We start from the raw sequence: 22,038 nt of genomic DNA, 5'->3' as shown, positions 1-22,038 counted from the left end.
AAAAGCAATAGTGGTTCATATTAATTAATTCAGAAACTGAATCGGTTTCCAGATTCAGCTAAGGAGCAGTCACTGGATGTTTTATTTTTAGATTACATGTATGTTGAGATTTATAAGTGGAAAGTCAAGTCCGTCAGATTATGGGATGAAGACTCCTGGTGACTTTATAGTTGTTCTTCATACTAAACTCTACAGTTAGATATTTTCATTTAACACAGTGATTATATTTTTATGATAGAAAAAAGCAACAGATCCATGTCTTTAAGTCTTTACAGATAGTCTCTGCGCAGATGTAAGGCGACGGTACTGGAATCTCATTTTGGCGGTGTCTGGAAAACGAGACTGCCCGAAGTGTTAGTGGGCTCCAGCTCAGTGAGCTCCCTCTGTGTGGGAGCCCAGTCAGCACTAACTAATACCAAGGTTCCTGTTTACATAGTGCTTTACGAGGAACTTAAGAGTTCAGACCATTGATAGAAAACAAAAACTTTTAAAAAATTTTTTAACTCATTTTTTAAATTTCAGTTTGAAGTGCCTGGTTTATAAAATCAAATTTTTTTTATTATTACATTTCTCTTTTCAGAAATTGAATAATTTTTCTGATTAAGCCTAAAGCCCTGGGCTCAGTTGTGATGATATATTATATATAAAATTTATCCTTGATGGTTTGGGGGACTGTACTTTAATAACTTTATTCAGTTGCTCTCGTTTTCCCAAATGCCATCCAACCATACCCAGCTTTCATTATTCAATTAAATTTTAAAAAATCTTCCTGTCAATGAATGTTTAGGTTACCAAAGTACATCACCTGCTGCGGAAGAATAAGTCTTCCTACCTTAGGAGGGGCCGTCATCTCTGAGCGCCCTGCGTCCCTTGGCGTTAGGGGGGCTGTTCGTTTAAAGATGGGAAGCCTTTTGTGCAGCTCCTAGAAACACCTTTTTCTCCAGAGAAGCTTTTCTGCGATTAGGTTGGAAGTGTGGTTTTCGAGCTGCCAGCTGCATGTCCCCGCTGATGCCGTGGACGGTCTCCTGCTGAGGGGAGCCGGGACGGTGGGAAGACTGCTTTTCACCTGTTGGGTCCTGGAGTGAACGCCGCCAGGTGTTGGGGACGCGTCAGGTCATTAAGCCTGATTCGTTGTCTCCCTTGTACAAAGCGATGGCTCCCAATGCCTCTGCTGCAAGATATTTTCGAAACACAACAGTCCCTAAAAGGGTAAATTTTGGTTTCCAAACAAGTCCCAGTTGCAGGTTTGACGTTTCTGTTGCTGCTGGTGCTCCCGCAGCAGACAAAGATTGCCTGCCTCTCCATAGGGCCCCTTGAATGGCACCTTAATGTCTACTTGGAGGGTAGTAGGTGGCTGCTGCGTGCCTCTGCTATCTTTTCAAAAGCCATTTGATAAAAATCCTATGTAGCCTATTTTAATATTTAAATATATATATTTGTGAGAGATACTTTTAGAACAGACGTCTACTTTAAAATTCCTGTATTCCCATTTTTAAGAGTAAATTTAAGCCTTCCAGGATTACGACATGTCTTTCCACAGCAATGAAATGAGAAAGTCAGATGGAGATAGCGCACCACAGCTCAGTGACAGAAGAGAATGATGTCTGGTTGAAGGAGACAGATGCGAAGGGGAAAAAATGTTTTGATGTAACAAGTGAATTTTTACCTAAAGTTATTTTGTTTCTGTAATACTTGCTGCTACATTAGCTCAGTATTTTACAGAGCTAACAGATGAATCTGGCTCCATTTAAAAACTGGAGTACTTTCTAGTACGACCAGCCTAGGAGGAAACTGCACCACGGTCTTCCGGGTGGGCGACCGCTTCCTCCGGCTGATGCAGCTTTAATATTTGCCTCTAGCCCAGCGCCAAGGGTGTGTGGGAAGTTTGCTGGTTCCAGCATTGCGATTCTCTTGGGGCTCTGGCATTTTGTGAAGCCCTTGTGGGAGGTAGTGCTGAGGAGCAGTGTAAATTAAGTCGCGTAGATGGCTGTGTTTGTGTCTTCTGCCCCTCCCAGAACCAGCAGCTCTCCTGGCTGTACCAGCCCCCAGCTCACCAGCTTTGTACCCAGTTGTCATCTCATTCAAGTATGGCTTTACTTGGTGACAGTGGCCGTAGCTAAGTTACTTGGCATGTTTGACTTTCAACAATAACAAAAATGGTTTTGGATTTTGCTTTATTTCCTAAAAATGTACACGATGTCAGAACTTTACATTTTGTATACTAGTATCTGGCTATTAGTATTTTACAGGAACCATAGTTCTTGGTGATACATATATATATTTTTGTGACATTTTTGTAAACTAAGTGCCGTTTGAACGTTACAATCATTTTTAGAGTTATTGTAATCGATGTGGATATTACGTTTTTTCAAATCTGTTCTGAGCCTATAGTGTTTGCTTTGCGCACACGTGTGTATTGTACATATTCTGTATAGTTCCATTGTACTGAAATATTAGCTTGTTTGATATAAGGAAAGTATGTATTGAGTAACTTTTTGCTAGCCTGGTTGTTTAATCTTTTTAAAAAAGGTTTAAACTTTTTAAAAAAAAATCTTTAAACTGGCCTTTATTACATGGTCACAAATAAAGTTAAAGTTAGAAGGGATGGGCAGGGAAAAACTAGTTTTGAGTGTCTTTGAATAGAAATATAAGACTAAGATGGATTTTTTCCTCATTAAAATATCTTTAATGCTTTATGGAGTAAAACCTCCTGTTGTTGTTATTTATTGTTGGCTGGAAGGAAGAATTGGTGGTGTTGGTTAAGGTCAAGTGGATAAGTAACGTCAGAATGACGCATAAATGCATAACCTAAGTAAACACACACCGAGTGTGGACAGGCTAGAGTGTCACGTTAGCACCAGGCAGCACCCGGCAGCACCCGGGCAGATGAGAGGGCCCTCAGAGTCCACAGACTTCACAGACACCTGCCCTGAGCCTGACGCGGGCGCGCAGGGGGCTGGGAGCCACTAAATGCTGCAGCCATTGAACCAGGCTCTTGTGCAGAACTACTTCCTGAGTGGGGGCGCAATTTAAGAAGTTGCTCTAAACCTTTCTGAAGTTATTCTTTATTGATTGGAGACCTGTGGGTGACCCTTCAATAACAGCTTAACAACCAGGGAGTAGACAATGGGGACTTAGGGGGAAGCAGCGACCCCGTCGGGGCTCCGGGAGGGGCTTTGTCACTTGGCGTTCATCCTGATGTGGGGTTGAAAGTAACCGGTCTGTAGAGCGAGACTAAGTCAAAGGAAATTATTTAGTTGGCCCCGGCTTACGGGTCACTTCAGAATTCAGAAAGGAAGAAGGTAAACTTTAAGCAGCACTCATTCGGTGGGTGTTGTTTTAATGCCAGTTTACCAGCCGTTCAGACGGTAGCCTCACACACACACACACACACACACGATACTCATGAATGCAAAGTGTAGGATTTGAAATAAGTATGTGAATCGCACACCAGAAAAACTTCCAGAGAATAGTGCTGATGGTAATGACCAAGGATGAGCATGCCTACAACAGAGTCCGAGTGAGTAGTTGGGGCACTCTCTCAGGGATATTTGTTCTAAGTACCAAACTGAGACAGTAAACAAAATCTACGAATGTACCAAGAATTTCAGTGGGGGAACTTGCTTGTAAATATAAAATTCCAAAGTTTAATATAATTCATTTTTTTAACGATTTTATTTTTAGAAGGAAAGAGAGAGAGAAACATCTATGTGCAAGAGAAACACTGATTGGTTGCCTCTCCCATACCCCCAACGGGGGACCCACCCGCCTGTAACCCAGGCATGTGCCCTGACTGGGAATCGAACTGGTTCCCAGGCCAGCACTCGATCCACTGAGCTGTACCAGCCAGGGCTGTAATTCATTTCGTATATGGATAAATTGATATACAGATGGAAAAACTAGGGGCATTTCAATCTAGAAAGAAATGTATCAGCACACTGATTCAGAACTGGTTTAAACAGCCTTGGAGACAAAGGGAAAACTTTTATTTTCTTAAACTTGATTGGTTTACTTGAATTTTCCTACAAACAATATCTGAAGTTTCTATACCCGTTTTATAGGTAAGCAAAACGAGGGTTGGCGTTAGAGTCTTTCTGCAGGACTCCCTCCCACACAGGGCCCCACACCCTTCTCTTCATCCCTGCCTAATTTTTCCCACAGCTAACGTTGCTGGTGGCCTTTGGCTGAAGGTCATTCAGTGAATACGTGAGTGCCATTGACCACAGAACCTGAAAAATTGGACAGGTGCAGCACAGCGGCTGTGCACACAGACACAGACACGCCCCCAGGGAAGGGCCATCAGAGTGAGTTGCCTGATGAGTCTTGCCGTCTGGAGACTCTTGGGAAAGTTGCTTTTGAACATAAATGATGGGAGCCAAATCCGTTCCGTAGTGCATTCTAAACCAGGCCGTGGCAGGCAGGCGCTCTGGCAGTCCAGGCATGAACGGACCTACATACAGTGGGACTGCCCAAAACAGAATACCTTTTTTTAAATGATTTTTTTTTTTTTTTTAATGTTTAGAGAGGGGAAAGCGGAGAGAAAGAGAAACATCAATGTGTGGTTGCCCCTCATGCGCACCCTACTGGGGACCTTGCCCAAAACCCAGGCATGTTCCCTGACTGGGAATCGAACCAGCCAACCCTTTGACTCATAAGCTGGCGCTCAATCCACTGAGCCACACCGACTAAAGGGCAGAATTCCTTTCCTTTTTTTTTTTTTTTTTTTTTTTTTTGACCCTGCCTCTGGTTTATTTGCACAAACACCACAGGAGGACCCCAGCCCCGGAGTACACCAGTCCTTCTATCCTCACGTTGGCAGACAGGCCTCTACTGTGGAGCCTTCGCAGGAGCCTGGGCACCTTTGGGAGCATGAGACTGAGCCTGAGCTGGAGCCTGAGCTGCTGCTGCAGCTGCAACCTGGGGCTTGGTTTGGGCCTTAACCTTGGCCTTTGGCCAGCAGAGCCAGAGACCCTTGGCGATGCGGGCATGAGCACGTTTCCCGAGCTTGGGGTGAGCAATGTAAGCAAGTCGACTGAGCTTGCGGCTGCTGCCCTTTGGGATCTTGGGCTTGACCTCCTTGGACTTGACCTCCTTGATAGCTTCAGCACGTGCGCTCATGGCCTTGGCGTTGTTGGCCTGCATCTTCTTCAGGCCCTTCTTGTGCTTTTTGGCAAAGCACATGTTCCTCAGGAACTTGGGGTCTACCCCCTTGAGAGACTCATATCTTTGCTATCGGGGCTTCTTGATGCCATTTCTGTGCCGTTTTCGGGACTGGTTGTGCGTGATGTGGTTCTTGGACTTGGCCATCTCTGCACCCAAGCCCATGGCTCGAAGTGCCTGAGACCGGAAGAGCCGGAATTCCATTTTTTAATATTCATCTTTATTGAATATTGGGGTGGCTGGTTAATAAAGTTGTATAGGTTTCAGGGGTACGGTTCTAACATACACATCATCTGTGTGTTACATTGTGTTCACCCAAAGTCAAGCCTCCTTCCATCACCATTTATTCTCCCTTTACCCTCCCCTACCTCCCCCGCCCCCCTTTCCCTGTGGTAATCACCAACCATACTGTTGTCTGTGGCTGTGAGGTAGGGTTTTTTGGTGCTTTTTGTTTTGTTTTTACTTAATCCCTTCACCTTTTTCACCCAGTCCCTCAACACTCCTCCCCTCTGACAGCTGTCAGTCTGTTGAGAACAGAACTCTTGCTCTGGCCGCTGGGTCGCAGGTTCGGTCCCTGGTCAGGGCCTGCACAAGAGGCAAGCAGTCAATGTCTGTCTCTCACATCAATGTTTCTTGTCCTCTCCCCCTCCCTTCCCTTCTCTCTAGAATCAATAAGCATGTTCTTGGGTGAGGATTAAAAAAAAAATTCCTTATTGAATGCAATGAGTCTACCTGCAAGATTCATAAAAACAGTTTTCAGATGGTTAACAGTGTATAAAATGCTAGCACTTTCGGTGACAAGGCCCTCAGGAACCCAGTGAGGTAAGGGAAGTAATAATAAATGAGTGGTCCATGTAGACCGTGTCCTTCCTGCCCACTGTAAGAAGGCTTACACCCACTTGGAGGCCTGGCCGCTCACAGTGCGGGAGCCTGAGAAGTGGGCTCAGGGCTCCCTCGGCGACTGGAGAGAAGCAAGAGCTCTGACCCCGCTGGCTCTGCTGGCAGGACCATTTCTGGGGACTAGCCCTTTGGGAGACCCTGGAGAGAAGAGGGAAACTATATTGGCGGGACGTGTGAATTCAACAATGCAGATGAGTGCGTGTGTCTCTTATGCCAGGGTCCAGTTCTTAAAGGAGGGGGAGGTTGACTTGTTCTTAACAAGGTAAAAATATTGCACGTGACCCTGTCCTGAAGGTGTGGGCTGGCCGTGCGCTCCCACCTGGTTAATATCTGCCCTTGGTTATCTTCCCCACCGCTGTGGGTAACATTTTCGTCATTTTCTCCATCCCTACTGCTGCTAGCTCCGTTCAAGCCTTTGTCCTTTCTGGCCTAGCGGAAACAGCCCCCTAACTGCCCTTCTCTCTCTCCGTTGGGCCCCCTCCAGTCTACCCTCCTCGCTGCTACCAGAGTCTCTCTCACGGCCGCTGGCCTGCTTGCCCTCCGCCCGCCTCGGAGAGGCTTCACCTCTGGGGCCCGCCCCTCGGCCCTCATTCCCACTCACCCCTAGTTTGGGCTTAGCGTCCCTCCTGTCGAATCTCAGCAGATTTTGTTCAGCTCCAAACCACTTCTCAATCTCGTCGTCGTGTAAATCGTGTGGAAGGTGCTTAGAGCGGCACCTAGTGCACAGTGGCTGAAAGCTCGTTAGGACTGGTGTGTCTGCCCCACGGAGCGCTGGCGTCGGGCAGTCTTCCGTCTGTGCATCCCCTGTGCGCCCGGCGCGCAGAACTCCAGAAGTGGTGCCAAGCAGCGGTCATAAGCTCCGTTCCCCGAAGGCTCAGAGGCACTGACCAGGGGCCCTTAGGACACGGCACCTGGAGTTTTATTTTCATCGGGTATCCTGGTGATTTGCCTCAATTCTCACTTCGTTTGCATCCGAGTCTTACGCACTTTTAGACGAGGGTCGGAGATGCAAGGCTCCGTGGGGACACGGTACTGACTCGAAGGTTTCCCGGAGCCTCCCCGCACTGGGTGGTGGGGTTTCCCGCCGGCCTCACAGAGCACCCCACACTTGCATTACCTCGGTGTGCTTATTTAGCATCCATTGGGCTCCGCTCCACTAGATGACGTTCCAGGGGCACAGGGGCCCTAGCAAGGTGCCCTCGGGCCCGGGGTTAGTCGCACGAACAAAGTCTCTGACCTTAGGAGCTCACGGTTTCTGAGTACGAAAGAACTGTAGACCCAAAGCTAACATAGACATGAGAGAAAGACCAAAAAGCGTAATTTGCTGGGGGGGGTCGGGGACGGCGCCCTGGAAGGAGGAGCGTTACGGGGGGCCTCCTTGGAAGAGGTCGGGGGTTCGCACAGGCAGGAACCGCGGCAGGGGCGGCCGGCCGCTCCATCGAGGGAGGTGGAGCGTCCAGGGGAGGAACGCGGCGCCGTTCGCCAGCCTGCCGGGGCCCTGGAGGGGGCGGCGGGGAGGAGATGCTGTAAAACCAGGCTGGTGCCAGAGCACAGAAGGCCTGAGGACTAATGACCGGATGCGGCGGGAAATGGGGACCGTCGCACACCTTCAGGCGCTGCGCCAGAGCGCGCTGTGTAGCCGGTGAGACGGGCTGAGGCAGGTCGCCCGCAGGGCGCGCAGGACGAACGCAGAGCCCCTGGAAGGGACCTCGGCCGTTGGGGAGCCCCCAGGAGAGGGCCGTGGGCGTGAGGACCCGGGGCCGTTGGTGGCAGGGGAGCCCGTGATCGATCTTAAGACAGGTCTCGCCTGTGGACAGCGGACACCGTCCGCCCCACGGGGCCTGTCCGCACTACTTGACCAAATCCGCAGGCGACCTGCCTTTCTGTTTGGGGGGAAACTGTCCTCGAGGAAACAGGGTGAGAGCTGGGCCAAGTCTGAGCCAGGTCCACAGCAGAGCCACGCAAACAAAGCATTTCGACGGGTGGTCCCTTCTAGCAGAACTCAACTGCTACTGAACCGGATGCGCGGGGTCGAGGCCCCAAAGGCATTTCCCGCGCCCTAAGCCCCGCGCTGCTGACCGTGCAGCTCCGCTCCCCTCCTCTTCTTCAACGGTCACCGGGCGTCTGCTCCACCGCTGTTCTGGGCGCCGCACACGTAGCGGCGGCCAGAGCGCAAGCCTCGCGCTTATGGAATCTGCGCCCTTGGTGCGGAAGGACCAGGGCTCGAGGCCAGACCGACAATGAACGAGACACGCGAGCGTCAGCGGGCAGGTCAGAGATCTGAGGTCCGAGGAGCTGAGGGTGAGAGCGCTGCAGGCAGAGGGACAGGCTTGTGCTGCGGCCGGGAGGCCAGGATCCCACCCGGATGGATTTCGTTTTGAGGCCCTGCGGGCAGAAGCCAAAGCAGGAGAGACGGAGAGCGAAACAGGGAGACTGGGCCCGGGAGCGGCTTGTTGCTAGACTCGGTGGATGTCTTTTTCCTGCCCGAACTCGGGGAAAGATATCTCCTCAACACAAGCCAAGGAGCAGGTTGCTCTGAGTTAGGAACTGGGTCGAAAGACCAGGGACTGGCAGCAACAGGAGGTTTTGATTTGTTTGTATAGTGAAGCTCGTTCTCCTGAAATGCCATTGCAAGGACCCGCCTGCGCCAAATCCCCGGGCACCCCTGTTCCCCAGGGGCACTGACCGCGCACACCCTCCCAGGTGCGCCCGAAACAGAGGTGCGCAGTGCCGAGCGTGCCCTGAGCACGTGATCGGCCAGTGAGCAGGAAGTGACGTTCGTGGGACACTTCCCCTACCACTTCCTGACAGGTGAGCAGATACACGTGGCTGCCCTGGAAATTTTTATGAATTGCCTTTCAAAGAAAGAGGAAGGCTTATGGAAAGGGTGAGGCTTAAACAGGAAAACGTGCGCGTGCACGGAAAAACTGAGCACGATTCATCCAGCAGTGCCCAGCGTGTGCCAGGCACATTTGTGCACGATTTCTGCCCAGAGCCGGGGTTCCACGTCCTCCCTCCCGCGCCTCCCGCACACCAGTGTGCGACGCCTGTGAGAATTCAAATCCACCGTCAGCCATGGAGGGGTTTCCACGTGGTCCCGGGAGAAGGACTGGCAGAGATGAGCTTTGGGGGAGAGAGGCTTACCTTTGCCTTGCGCACCGTGTGTGCCCCACATTCGAATGCACGTATGCGTATACGCACACACTTTCACACGGAAAGCCATCCCTCCGAATCCACAGGGCCCCCGTGGATGTTCGAGTCCCTCACAGAAAACGTCGTATTTGCCTGTGCCCTATGCACAGCCTCCCCTGTACCTTAAAGCAGCTCTGGATTCCTTATCCCTAACAATGCAAATGCCGTGTAAATATTTAGGCTGTATTGCTTAGTGCATAATGATTTTTTTTTAACCTGTACATTTTTAGTACAGATGCAACCATCCAACCGCCCTAGGCCCACCGACACAGTACACCTCAGCAACAGCGTAACCTTTTCCGAATATTTTCCATCTGAGGTCGGTTGAACCTGCCGGCGCAGAACCCGTGGACTCAGAGGGCTGCCTGTACATATAGACATGTCTTCTCTCCATGACAAGCAGGGCTATCTGAAGGAATGTGCCGTCTCCATTTTGTTAGAGGGCACATCTGTAGCCCTATGTCATCCCAGTGCTGCGGTAACATCACGCCTGCTCAAGTGCCCGCTCCCGGGGCTGCTACCAGACGCTCCCTGGTGGGCCGCTGGGGCTGTGGGGCTCTGTGCCTCCACCCCTGGAGCACGCGGGACCCAAAGCCCCTTGGTGCTCAGGGCTTGAGTGTGCGCCCAGGGGAGCCAGGCCTTGCCCTCCCCCCTCTCCTCTCCTTGCTGTCAGCAGCAACCGCCAGTGCAGAGCCGGACTAAACGTCCAGCTGTGTTTACAGGCACCAGGTGTGGAAGGTCTTCCCCAGTGGGCCTACTGGTCACCTGGACCCTCTCACTCCCAGCCATCCATTTACTCTGAGGATCATGGGCTCTCTTGTGCGCCAGAGGATTTTCCAGTTCTTCTGCACCATAAAGTGAACGGCGGGGGCGGGGGGGGGGGGAGGATGAGCAGAGCCAGGAACAAAGGAAAAACCGAGCAGTTCAGCTTGGCCCAGCAACGCCCAGCCTCCAACGGGAACCAGATGGCTCACGGAAGCCGGGCCAACGGCACAACACTCAGCACCTGGGTTCCCACCCCCTGGAACGGGGCCTTGCGCCGGGTCCCCTCCGCGTCCTTCCTAGAGGCCATCGTGCTGTCAAATAGTTGTGTAACCTGTTGTCAGTGCAGACGTGCAAGTTCGGCCCTTGCTTCCCATAAATTACAACGCGGTCCTGTGAGTAATCTAAGCACAGAATAGAAGTCACCAGCCTGAGGAGAATGAGAAGCATCGGGAGGCCAAGGCTGCCTCTAGCTCAGATCCAGCCTAGGATGACGGTCATCTCGGCTGACAGGCGCACGCACGCGGTAGCGAACATGCTTACCTTTCCGGAGCTCCAAACCCATCAGTGGTAACCGCACGGCGATTGCTTTTAGGAAGCATCAGTCCCACTCCCTGCCCATTCCAGGTCCCCGCTCTGTGACGGCAGCACAGGACAGAGCGCGGCGCGTGGGGTCGGTCAGGAAGCGTGGGGTCCTGCTCGGCGCGGGTCCCTGACCTTCCCCGAGCCTCGTCTCTCCCCCGCGGTCACCGCCGGGCCCTGGGGGCTTGGGGCGAGGCCCGAGGCCCCCCACACAGTACCAAGTCAGCAAGCATCGTGGTAGCGGAAGTACCCAGGGGATACGGGGCCGTCTGCTCACCAGGTTCTAGTGAATTTTTGTAAGTGTGCTACGAATCCCAACACACTTCCTACGTCCCTCATTTTCATTCTCCACCATGAAGAAGAGCCGATTCCTGAGCTGCTCCTGGAGAAGCCATGCTCTTCATCGGCTTCCCGAGTGTTTGATGTGATGGGGCTGGAGAGCGGGAAAACAACAGCAAGAAGGCCGAAAGGGTTAACGTTATTTACTCCTGGAGAAGAAAAGCCTTAGAGATGTGAACTGTTCCCAGACATCTAAACTGGACGAAATCCGAGCTCTGGGCAAGGTGCTCTGAGGCGCTCCTTGGGGCCTCTACACCCCAAAGGAGAGAAAAGAGAAGGCTCGGTTCCCCATGGTGGTGACCGTGGTCCCAAAAGCTCTTGGTCTCTCAGACCGGTTGCAGCTTAGGAATCTGCCCATGGCCCCTGCGTGGCTCCACCCGACCCTTAGACGTGAACGAGGCCGCCTGGGCGAGCACACAGAGATCCACCCCCCTGGTGCAGGAGCTCAGCACGCACTGTGGGGCTTCGAAGCGCCTGCCTGCCTGCCTTCCCAGGGCGGGCCAGGTCTCCTCCCATCGTGAACGCCTGGCACGCGGTGCCATTGCTGATGTGTGTTCACATCTTGGGGATGAAAAGACCACCTTCATGGTGGGTCTGGACCTGGCCTTCTGCCTGGAGGGACTCCATAAATTGGGTGGGAGGGGGCTGTGGAGAGAGGTGAGCTGCCCAAAACTTCAAGACTTGTGCTGCTTTATTTATGAAATGTAGTGTGTGAGCGCCCCCTACTGCTCGCACCTAGGAGCCTGCCTTGGGGCTCATTTTAGGTGAATCCCAAGGCAGGCAGGGACTCCAATCTTTCTTTGCCTTTAATCCCAAACTTACCAAATATTTCTTTAAAGATTTTGTTTATTTATTTTTAGACAGAGGGGACGGGAGGGAGAAAGAAAGGGAGAGGAACATCGATGTGATGTGCGAGAGGTACACTGATCGGTTGCCTCTTGCACACCCCCAACTGGGGACCTGGCCGGCAACCCAGGCATGTGCCCTGACTGGGAATCGAACATATGACCTTTCAGTTCGCAGGCTGGTATGCAATCCACTGAGCCACACCAGCCAGGGCACAAAATATTTTTTAAACCAAATTAAAAGGCCTTTGTTTAAAATAAACACTCAGTGAAACACCTCAAACTGTTAGCCACTCATTTATTTTTCAAAAACCATTGAGCTAGAACAAAATGGAATAGCCTTTTCAGCTGATTGCTACATTCCCCCAAGTCTCAGTGAAAATCCTTGTCCCTGGTGAGCAAGAAAGATTTCTGACCCCCAACCCCCACCCCGCTCACATTGTGTCTCTCCTTCGGGTCAGGAAGGCTGAGCAAAGGGGATTTCCTCAGGCTCCGCAGGACCCAGCCCATGTTCCGTAGCCGTGGCAGGACTTCCATCCTGCTTTTCCACTTGCTGCTCCAAGCCAAGATACCCTCATCGCTTTTGGCCTCGGTTCCCTCTGCTTGAGCTTCACCCAAGGCCAACCAGCAGTCAGCAGACATGTATGGCTCCAGGGAGGAAGATGAGGGGCAGCTGTTGATCCTTCTGAATCAGAGGTCAGAATGTGTCATTCCGCTGTGCACAGCCAAGACCTCAAGGAAACATTCTCTCCCTCCGTCCGCACTGGTCCCAGGCAGAGGAATAAGAGAAAGCAGATGGTCTGGCCCCCGAGGAAGGGAAATACCCGGGGGCTGCTGGGGGTAGCCAAGGAAATGAGAGAGGGAAAGATTTTGAAATGCTGAAGGAGCCATTTCAGAGCCCAGCTAAATGAAAGCTCAATTTGGCCTTTTCCTTGTGCGCCTAAGCCAGTGAGTGTATTACCTGGACCCAGCATCTCAAGGCTTTAGGCTGAGCTTGCAGAAGGCAGTACCAGACTTTGGGAGTCCGACACTGGGTTTGCATTCTTCCTCTTCTCCCACTGAGGAATCTTGAGAGAGACAGGGTGCCAGCTCAGGGCCTCAACTTCCTCTCATGCAATGAGAGTGACAAAGCCTACTTTGTAGGGCCGTGATGAGGATGCAATGAGACGATGTATTTAAGGCACTTAGCACACCTTGCGGCTTGTTCCTGACATACATCGTGGAGCAGGTGACCTTCCAGCATCCTGCCCGGTGCAGACACCCAGTGGGAGACAGACATCAGGGAAACCTAGAACACCATTTGGCAGCGCAGATGTGCAGACAGGGGGAGGTGCAGCGAGTTCCTGTCGCTAGAAGCCTATCTACCCTCACAGCATTGAGGGGACGCACACACCCCGATGCAGGGTGGGAGTTCTTTCAACTATGAAGTGTAATGGTGGCATTCTTCCAGTTCTAAAAGGGTGGCCCTCGGGCAACTGTTATCCCAGGAAGGACTTCCCACTGAGCACCTGCAGGGTCACGGAGAAGTCCTTGCACACCTGAAAAGGCACCTTTCCCCTGCACTCGGCCCAGGCAGGTAGCCAGGCCCCGTGACCCCACGCCTACCAGGACTGTGAACTACCCCCCAGCCCTGACCTGCTTTGGGACCTGCTTTCTAAGTGTGGCCCTGGTCCAGGGCCTGCTGGGCAGGAGGCAGCCCCAAACCCACATCAACCGCCCCTTCCCCATCACAAATGGCACAGAGCAGCAGGGACAGAAAGACTTTCTTCTGGCTTATATCAGTAGTTTGTCGCCATTTTTTCCCCAACAGTCACGTGTCAAATATATCTTTCAATCTTTTCTAGTCTGTTCCTATGCATTTTTTCCTGTCCTGTCAGGTACTCGGACAGTACTTAGATTACGAAATTCAAAGAGGTATCCGATGTGCCCTGGCCTGTGCGGCTCACTTGGTTGGAGCATCATCCCATAAACCAAAGGTCGCAGGTTTGATTCCCCGTCAGGGCACACAGCTGGGGTGTGGGTGCAGTGCCTGCTCGGGGCACATATGAGGGGCAACCCATTGCAGTTTCTCTCGCACATCAGTGTTTCTCTCCCTCCCTCCCTCCCTCCCCCTCTCTCTAAAATCAATAGGCATGTCCTCGGGTTAGGATAAAAACATTCTTTTAATTAAAAATAAAATAAAGAGGTATCTGATGCTCTTTTGATTCTGGGGACTGTTCTCTAAAGGTACTGCTGTGTGAAGAGAGGTAGGGAGAGCGACAGCAAAGGAGAGCCTCTCTACTGGACCTGGTTCCCCTCCCACACCCCGCCAGCCCTGTTCTTGTAGCTCTTTGGGGAAAGAGCACGGGCAAAGGATGGAAGAATTTCCTTTCCGAGTTAAACAAGTCCACATGAAGTTCCAGGGGAGGGGTCTGGCACAGAGGCTGCTGTTCTGCGACCAGGGGCGGGGCAGGGAAACAGTGACACCTCCAAGGTGAAGGACACGTGCCTGGGCCTGGAGGGAAAGCAGAGGGTGCCAGGGGAGAGGGAAAGTGTGGTCACAGCCCAGGAAAATACACTCGTCTCTCTCCCCTCCGGTGGGGAGAGTATGAGACCATGGAAGAACCAGACAATGGAATGGACTCCACCTCCGCCTAGAAGCAGCTCCGGACAGACACTTTAGGAAACAATTGGAGGCGAGGGGCAGAGATAGAATGGAGTCTCTAAACTGCAGAGACAGGGTGTTGGTGGACCCTGGGGAACAGGGGAAAGGAGAGAAACAGGAAAGGGTAATGGCACTGCTTGAAACCTGGAACGCTGGGACTCTGTCACAATACGATGTCACCTCTGTAGGCATATGAGGAGGCCACAAGGCAACAAGGGGGTGCACAATCGCTTCTGGGAGAGTCAAATCTGCTCTTTCTTCGGCGTCTTTCATGGGGGGAAGGAGTGGGGGGCAGCCTGAATGCAGACAGTGTAGACAAGCCTCCCCTTCATGCACTTCTGCTCCTCCTGATGCCCAGTGGCAGCTCCCTCTCCTCCCGTCTCTGCCACAGCTCAGAAGGGCTCATCCAAGGAGAGCCGGCTGGGTGGCAGGAGCCGGTGCCACCACACAGATGAAGAGGAGTGATCCGACGCACGGCCGCAGCTCAGAAGCTCTACAGCACCTTCCCTTCCTGTCGGGCACGCCCATGCTTGTCGTGGCGTGTGAGGAGTTGGAGTGGTCTTCCAGGCCATCCCACCATGTAAAAGCAGGTGACATTCCTGCTTTGGGGATGAATTCCACCATTCTCTGGGGTCATTTGGTGGCTTTCCAGGCTCCCTTACTGATTGTCACTCTGCAGAATCCCAGCCCAGTGACCACAGACCTGGCCGGAGACAGCGATTATTCCTGCCTCTCCCAACACTCTCTCCCTCCTCTCCCCCACCTGACCAGCTTCAGGACACATTGAGGTTGCCCAATGGCTACTGAAATCCACTATCCTGCTGGTTAGGTGGACCCAGGGACCTGATAGGCAGCAACATTCCACCAAGTTAGCAAAGCAGATGGAAGGCAAGTGCATCACAGCTGAGAGCACCTGAGGTCCCTTGGGAAAGGAGAGGGTGCCCTGTGTCATAGACAGGCCCCATTCCTGACATAATCAAGCTGGATCCCCAAAACGCACTCCCTACTTCTCCCCCCAAATGTCTGTGTGTGTATAAGAACACACCTGCCTCCGTGTCACACTGCCATTTGTGAGTGTTCAACGGGATGCTTCACTCTTGCTAGCTGCTCAGAGATAACACCCACCTGCTGCCCACGGGCCACCTGCAGGCCACCTGCTATCCAGGTCCGAGCGCCAGCAGGTCCTCACTGCAGGTGGGGGGAGGGGAGTAAAGGGCCAAAGGACTGACAGGGAAGGCTTCGTGCTGGGGCCCCTTGGGTGCTCACCCGCAGGTAGGGCGACATCTTCACTGCACTACAAAGTGACAGGTAAGCAGCAGACAGCCTTCCACGAACGGTTGGACTTGGGGTCCTTCTTGTCCCAGCTCACCACACAGTCTCGGCCTATGCCCCAGAAGGCAATGAGCAGCCACTCACCCACAGGTGAGTGCCAGCTCCCAGTACCCAGCCCGAAGCCTGGACGGGAAATCCTGCGAGGCCCCCTAGTGGTTGAGTACCTTCCGTCCAGCCCTGATGGTCCCGGGCCCCTGACTTCCAGACTGGGCCCTTACCTGGTTAATAAAGTTAGTCCTAACTGATCCAGGTATTCCTGTTACTCCTGCAGAATCTACGTCCATGCCACAGGATGAAACAGTCACAAAACTTTAAATGTTTTTGACGTGGTGGAAAAAATTAAGATACTTCAAAGTAGTTTGTGGCGGGGACTAGAGATATAGTTTCAAGATCCTCGCAACTGAAAAAGGCGCGTCAGTCTGGGAAGGGCTCTGCCGTGGTTCACTGAGCCTGTGGAAGGCACCCCACCCACAGCATAGGGCCTCCCCTGGAAGCCTGGGCTGCTCCCATCAGCCCTCACGTGGCTGGAATGCCAGCCCTCGGCCCCACCCCTGCCACCTCCTCTCACCCTGCAGACTTCAGCTGCCCCTGAGCTGCCATGGAGTCCCACACCTGCAGGTGGAGCAAAGGATCTGAGGCTCCTTCTCACCAGGTTTGCTGAAGGGGCCTGCAGGCCCGCCCCCAGAGCCCACACAACAGGGAAGCAGTGAGGGGGTTGGAAGGAGCCATTTCCACCTCCCAGTAGACTCCAGGCCTCGCTCCAGCCCATCAGAGCCTTCTCAGATCCCGCTCCCCACCCAGGTCACACCCTGAGACCGCCTTCAGGTCCCCAGAGATGCCACGTGCATAAGGCTGCAGGACTAGCTACATAATTTGGGGGGGCACATACAAAATGGAAATGCAGGGCGCCTTGTTCCAAAATTAAGAATTTGGCCCTGGCCAGTGTGGTTCAGTTGGTGGGAGCATCGTCCTGTAAACTGAAAGGTCATGAGTTTGATCCCCAGTCGGGGCAAATACAAGAGGATCAATGTTTCTCTCTTGAATCAAATAAGCATGTCCTCCAGTCAGGATAAGAAAAAATCATTAAGAATTGAAAGAAAAGGACACAGAGCATTAAGCCGAGTGCCAGGCCCCTCAGAGCAGGGCCTGTGCCCCTGTGCAGTGACAGCCCCAACTAGCTGTTGGAAGCAGGTGAGGGACTCTGTCTTGCTTTCACAACCCAACTCCAAGTGTGACGACATGAACGAGTCTCCAAATGTGCTTTCCTCTCATGCCCTGCGCTGTAGCCCTGGCTGCAGCCACGCTGGGCTGCACTAATCAAATTTCATTTTCTGTCACGTGCTTGGAGCTGGACTGCTTGCATCTAAAATGCAAATGTGTGCAAAATTGTCCTGGCCATTAGTCCCTCCTACAGCGTCCCTAGGTGAAGGCAGGCCAGCAGCGGGCCCAGGCAGGCCTCTGGCCCATCGCCTGAACCCCACCCAATGCAGTGGGGGTATACCACCACCACCAGCCTGCACCACTGTCCTCAGCAGAGAGGGGTGGTGGACACAGGCCAGTTGTCAACTAGGCCTGTTGGCAATGGAGGGAAGTCTTATTGTCAACTAAGACTACCAGTGCTCCTGTCCTTGTTACAGCTATCAGTGCCGAGCCTCAAAGCAATGAGTTTGAAGTAACCAGGGGCCCTGGCTGGTGTGGCTCAGGGATTGAGCGCTGGCTTGCAGACCAAGGGGTTGCTGGTTTGAGTCCCGATCAGGGCACATGCCTGGGTTGTGGGCCAGGTCCCCAGTAGGGGCGTGCGAGAGGCAGCCAATTGATGTTTGTCTTCACACATCGATGCTTCTCTCCCCTTTTCTCCCCCCTTTCCCCTCTCTCTAAAAATAAATATTTTTTTTAAAAAAGAAGCAGTACAGGGTTTCACTCCACCATCTCTTTAAAGACACTGACCCTTCACTGTACTTCCAGTTGTCAAATGTTTGAAGCTTCCTGACAGGACTACATGGCACGCCTGCAAACCACAGCTCTGGGCACCTGGCGGGGCACCTGGCGAGGCTGGCTCTGCTAGCCCTGCTAGCCCGTGGACACCAGCTCAGTCAGCGGTTCTCACACTCTAGGTACCGTAGAATCTCTGAAGCACTGAGGGCTGAGCCTGCCCTGGAGTCTGATGCAGGGGGTCAGGGTGGAGCGTGAGAATGATTCTGTGCCTCTGAGACCCACCAGAGGGTGCTGTTGTTCCCACTCGGGGACACTGTCATAGATGGATGGTTTGCCCAGTCGCTCAACCGACAGCAGACCACTGAGACTCCTGGAGAGGGTGGGGTGACCCTGAACAACTAACTGCAGGTTTAACCCTCTTCTCAGGTGGAGAACAATGAGCCTGAGAAACCACAGTGAACTGCAGCAGAGCATGAAGAGGACCCTGTGCCTTTAGGGGATAAAGGCACCTTCCCAGGGAACTCTGCTGATGACCCTGCCTGCGTTTCTGACCTGGTGAGGATGTTTCCAGCACAATGGCGGGCGGGAGAAGAGGGTGCTGTGAGCAGGCACAAGCCAGGCTGGCCTCCCTGAACCCCAGTGTGTGAGCCAGTATGTCCACCTGGGCCAAGGCCTGGCTGCCTGAGGGGGTGTGTACTCAGGAACCAGACCCCAGAAAGGCCTCTCCCTACACAATAGCTATTCACCACAGGGCCCCATCCACACCGGAGTCTTCTGACAGCATATCCATGCTCCTACTTTCCACACCTCGGTACAACAGCTAACTCTCCCGTCCCTGGGAGGGAAATTCACTGTGGATGCTTCCATGGGTGTCAAGACAAAACCTCTTCCTCCCCACAGAGTGTAAAACACTCAGACTAATATAAGAGGCAGCTCACCTCCTCCACGAAGTCTGACCAGATTGCTGCAATCATACCATACCATTCTTACCCTTGGTTTTTAAACTCATGGAGGGAAAAGACCATTCATTCAGCAAACATGTATTAGCATCTTCGAGGAGCCAGGCCAGAGCTGGGGATACAGTGACAAGCAAAGACCACCTACGTATCTTTCTTGATGACACAGCCATTTGATTTCTCTGCTTGGTTGGCTGCTTTCCCCCTGCTGCAGCTCATAGAATTCCTCAAACATCCCTTCAAGAACTCCCCAAGCCCTCCCTAGATTCTTGACAATGTCCCTCTGGGTCACCCCAAGCAAGGAGAATGTTTTAAATTAGTGAGTAAAACTCAAAGGATTACAGATGGCACTAGAGATGTGAAAGCTTGTCAGCAGGCAGCGTGATTCCTCCAAGGCCTCAGGACCCCTCGTGCCAGCAAAAGTGAGCACACACGCCTGTCACACACTACACACAGCACTCACCGACCACTTCCCCACCCAATGGAAAGTCCTACTTCCCCTTTTCTTCCGGGAACAAAGCTCCTCCCCCTTCCTAGGGTACACAGCCCCACAGCTGGGGCACCCCCTCCCCACCCCTCCTAGCAGAGCCCTAGGCCCTGGTCTCCGTGGCCCCCACTCCCAGCCTGCCTGCAGGGGCTGCGCTGAGGGGAATTTAAACCCAGTTTCTTGCAACTGGGGCTAGGAAGGAGAGCCCACCAACTCCAGTAAGACCAAACATACCTAAAAAGAAATAAAGTCTTTTACTCATACATACAAATACACACTCTGAACTCCACCCTGGGAGCTGGTGAAACAATTCAGATCATAGAGTGTCAGTCTTCCAGGGTCCCTCTGACTTGGGTTTCTGGAAGAGTGTGTCCCTAGGAGCCCACAGCGCCCCCCCAGCCCCCCCAGATGCAACGTCACAGCTGTTCCTGGGTCAGAGAGGCAGAGGAAGCAGATCTTCAAGAAGGAGCCTCGGCCTCGTCTAAGGCTGCAGGGGAGAGGCTCAGGTCTTCAAGCCTCTGCTCCTGGGCACCTCAGGTATCCTCCCGCCCCCGCCTCTGTCCCGGCTTGGGAGGCTGACAGAGGTGAGAGGCTCTGCAGGCCGGTCCTCCATCTCCAGAGTCCTGGGGATTCCGCTCAGTCTGGGCTCTGGGGGTACAGGTCGCGATCCTGTTCTCAGCCCGCAGGGGTGCCCGTTGGAGTGGCTGGAGGATGGTCCCTGCCTCTACACCCCAGTCTGCTCTTTAATCCAGTCCCGCAGTACAGGGATCCTCGTGTACACGCCTGGCTTGTCCCTCTGGGCGCAGCCTTCGCCCCAGCTCACCACGCCGGCCTGGAAGATCCTCCCGTCTGCCTCCACGCTAGACAGGGGGCCCCCGGAGTCGCCCTGAGGGGAGACAAGGCTTAGATGCCCCGCCCACCTCCCCAGGCCCCGCCCCGGCCCAGGCGCCCCGCACGCACCTGGCAGGCATCCACGCCCCCGCTCAGATAGCCCACGCACATCATGCGCGGCGTGATCTGCTGTGGCATCAGCTTCTCGCAGGTCGTTTGGTTGATGACGCGGATCTCACCCTTCTGTAGGACCAGCACCACAGTGCCTGGGGAGAGGGCAGGACGGGCTGACCCGGGCAAGCGGCTCTGGGCGGCCAGGCAGCGCGGGAACAGCACCCTCCCGCCCCAGCTGTCCCCACAGCAATAACTGGACTAGCAAAACTCTGGAGACACCCACAGCCTGAGGCTGACAAAAGTCTAGATGAGGGACAGCGCATCCCCTGGGCGGAGGTGGCGGCCGAGCGCGATCCAGTGTACACCACCGGCAGGGCGTGGGAGAGCTGGAAAGCACCGCCGAGTGCCCAGAGGTTTTGTCAAATGCCCCAGAGCCCGAAGTCGGGATACTTTCCTTCTTCCTCTCCAGGCTACGAATTCTCAGCCGCGCACTAAATCACGTTAGAGCTGAGTTTTTTAGTACGACATTTACCAACTAACGGCTCTCAGAGGGAGGGAGGAGAGAGAGGCGGCCGGTTCCCACCACCTGTGCGAGGCAGGCACAGCTCCACCGCCTCCAGGTGTCCCTCTGCTCACTGACTACCATTTGGGAAGGTGTTTTTATCTTCATCTGACAGGTGAAGAAATGGGCTCAAGAGTTTAAGCCACGCTCCAGAGCCACTCAGCTCAGTGGCGCAGCCGGGCTTTCCATCCAAGGCCTGTTCTCCAAATCCCCGCTTTCACTAGAAGCCGCGTCCGCCAGGACGGGGATGCGGCGCAGCCCAGCTCACCTCCCTCGTAGGTGTGGCCCCAGCCGGTGACCCAGATGGCCTTGCCCACGGGGAAGACGTGCGTGGCGGCGGGCAGGCAGATGGGCCGCACGGTGCTGCTGTACTCGACGGGCCGCTCCAGCTCGAGCACCGCGATGTCGTAGTCGTAGGTGAAGTCGTTGAAGGACGGGTGGCTGATGATGCGCTTCAGCCCGCGCTCCTGCACCCCCTCGGCGCTGCGCTTGCTCTGGTCGTGCAGCCCCAGGAAGGCCGTCCACATGGTGGGGTCCGAGTACCTGCGGCGTGGAGCGGGCACTGAGCCGCGGGCCGCGCACAGCAAACGCGTGTGGCTCCTGGGGCCTCCGCCCCCAGCTGGAAACTGCCGCGTGGCTCCCGCCACCTCACGCGCCCCCATTCCCTCCTGGTTCCCCTCTGTCAATTCATTTTTATCTGAGTACAAAAAATCACCTTATTGTATCTTATTAATCTGTCCTTTCACGGAAGGAATAACACAGAACTCAATCCAAATACTTTTCTAACACGGTGGCATATCTTCTAAGCATATTGAAAAAGGAATTGAAAACGATATCGAACTTGATCTGTGGGGTCGGTTGCTGGTAGCAGTATCGGCGCAGCAATTCCGAAAGTGCCCCGAGTTTGCTGGAGGCCTGAACACCCACGGACAAGACACTGGCGTTGGGGGCTGATTTCTGCCGTGGGAAAAGGGGGCTCCAAGTAAAGACGGGGGTCCAAGCAAGAGCCCTGTGGTACTGCAGCAGGGAGGGAGTTTGTCCAGAACAAAGGCCTAAAGCAACGACATTCCCAGCACCACCCAAAACTGGTTTCTAAACACCCTTCTCCATTCAAGGCTCCTTGAGAGACGGTCATCTTCAGGCGTGGAGCAAGGAAAGAGCAAGGCGGACCCAGAACGTTATGTCACCAGAAGTGAGTGGCAGAGCCAGCAGCACAAGGCACTCGCTGGCCAAAACCAGGGTCTTCTGAATGTTAAAATAGACAACAGGATTATTTACTGCGCATGCCGAATAATAGAAGAGGGGGGATGTAGCCCCACGAGTCCATCCTGAGTCTAAAAAATAACTTCAAAAAATGCATAAGGGGAGAAGGAAAGCCAGTTTTTACAGAAAAACGC

The 22,038-nt window shown here is 53.4% G+C and overlaps 1 protein-coding gene and 1 pseudogene across 3 annotated transcripts in view; both read right to left on the bottom strand.

Moving 5' to 3' along the window:
* Nucleotides 1–4,827: 4,827 nt before the first annotated feature.
* Nucleotides 4,828–5,318, bottom strand: LOC112301632 (large ribosomal subunit protein eL29 pseudogene; annotated as a pseudogene).
* Nucleotides 5,319–19,369: 14,051 nt separating this feature from the next.
* Nucleotides 19,370–22,038, bottom strand: part of ST14 (ST14 transmembrane serine protease matriptase) — a 35,830-nt gene continuing 33,161 nt past the window's right edge. For all 3 annotated transcript variants that reach the window (XM_024557456.4, XM_045192828.2, XM_045192826.2), the window contains exons 17-19: nt 20,910–21,184; nt 20,095–20,231; nt 19,370–20,020 (exon numbers count right to left, since the gene is read on the bottom strand). In XM_024557456.4, the coding sequence (XP_024413224.2) occupies nt 19,859–20,020; nt 20,095–20,231; nt 20,910–21,184 (574 nt within the window). In that variant the 3' untranslated portion in view covers nt 19,370–19,858. The remainder of the gene's footprint in view (nt 20,021–20,094; nt 20,232–20,909; nt 21,185–22,038) is intronic.

This window comes from Desmodus rotundus, chromosome 7 (genome assembly GCF_022682495.2).
Source record: "Desmodus rotundus isolate HL8 chromosome 7, HLdesRot8A.1, whole genome shotgun sequence".
In the NCBI taxonomy this organism is placed as follows: domain Eukaryota; kingdom Metazoa; phylum Chordata; class Mammalia; order Chiroptera; family Phyllostomidae; genus Desmodus; species Desmodus rotundus.
The sequence above is the reverse complement of the archived record's forward strand: the minus strand, read 5'-3'. Positions and strand labels throughout refer to the sequence as shown.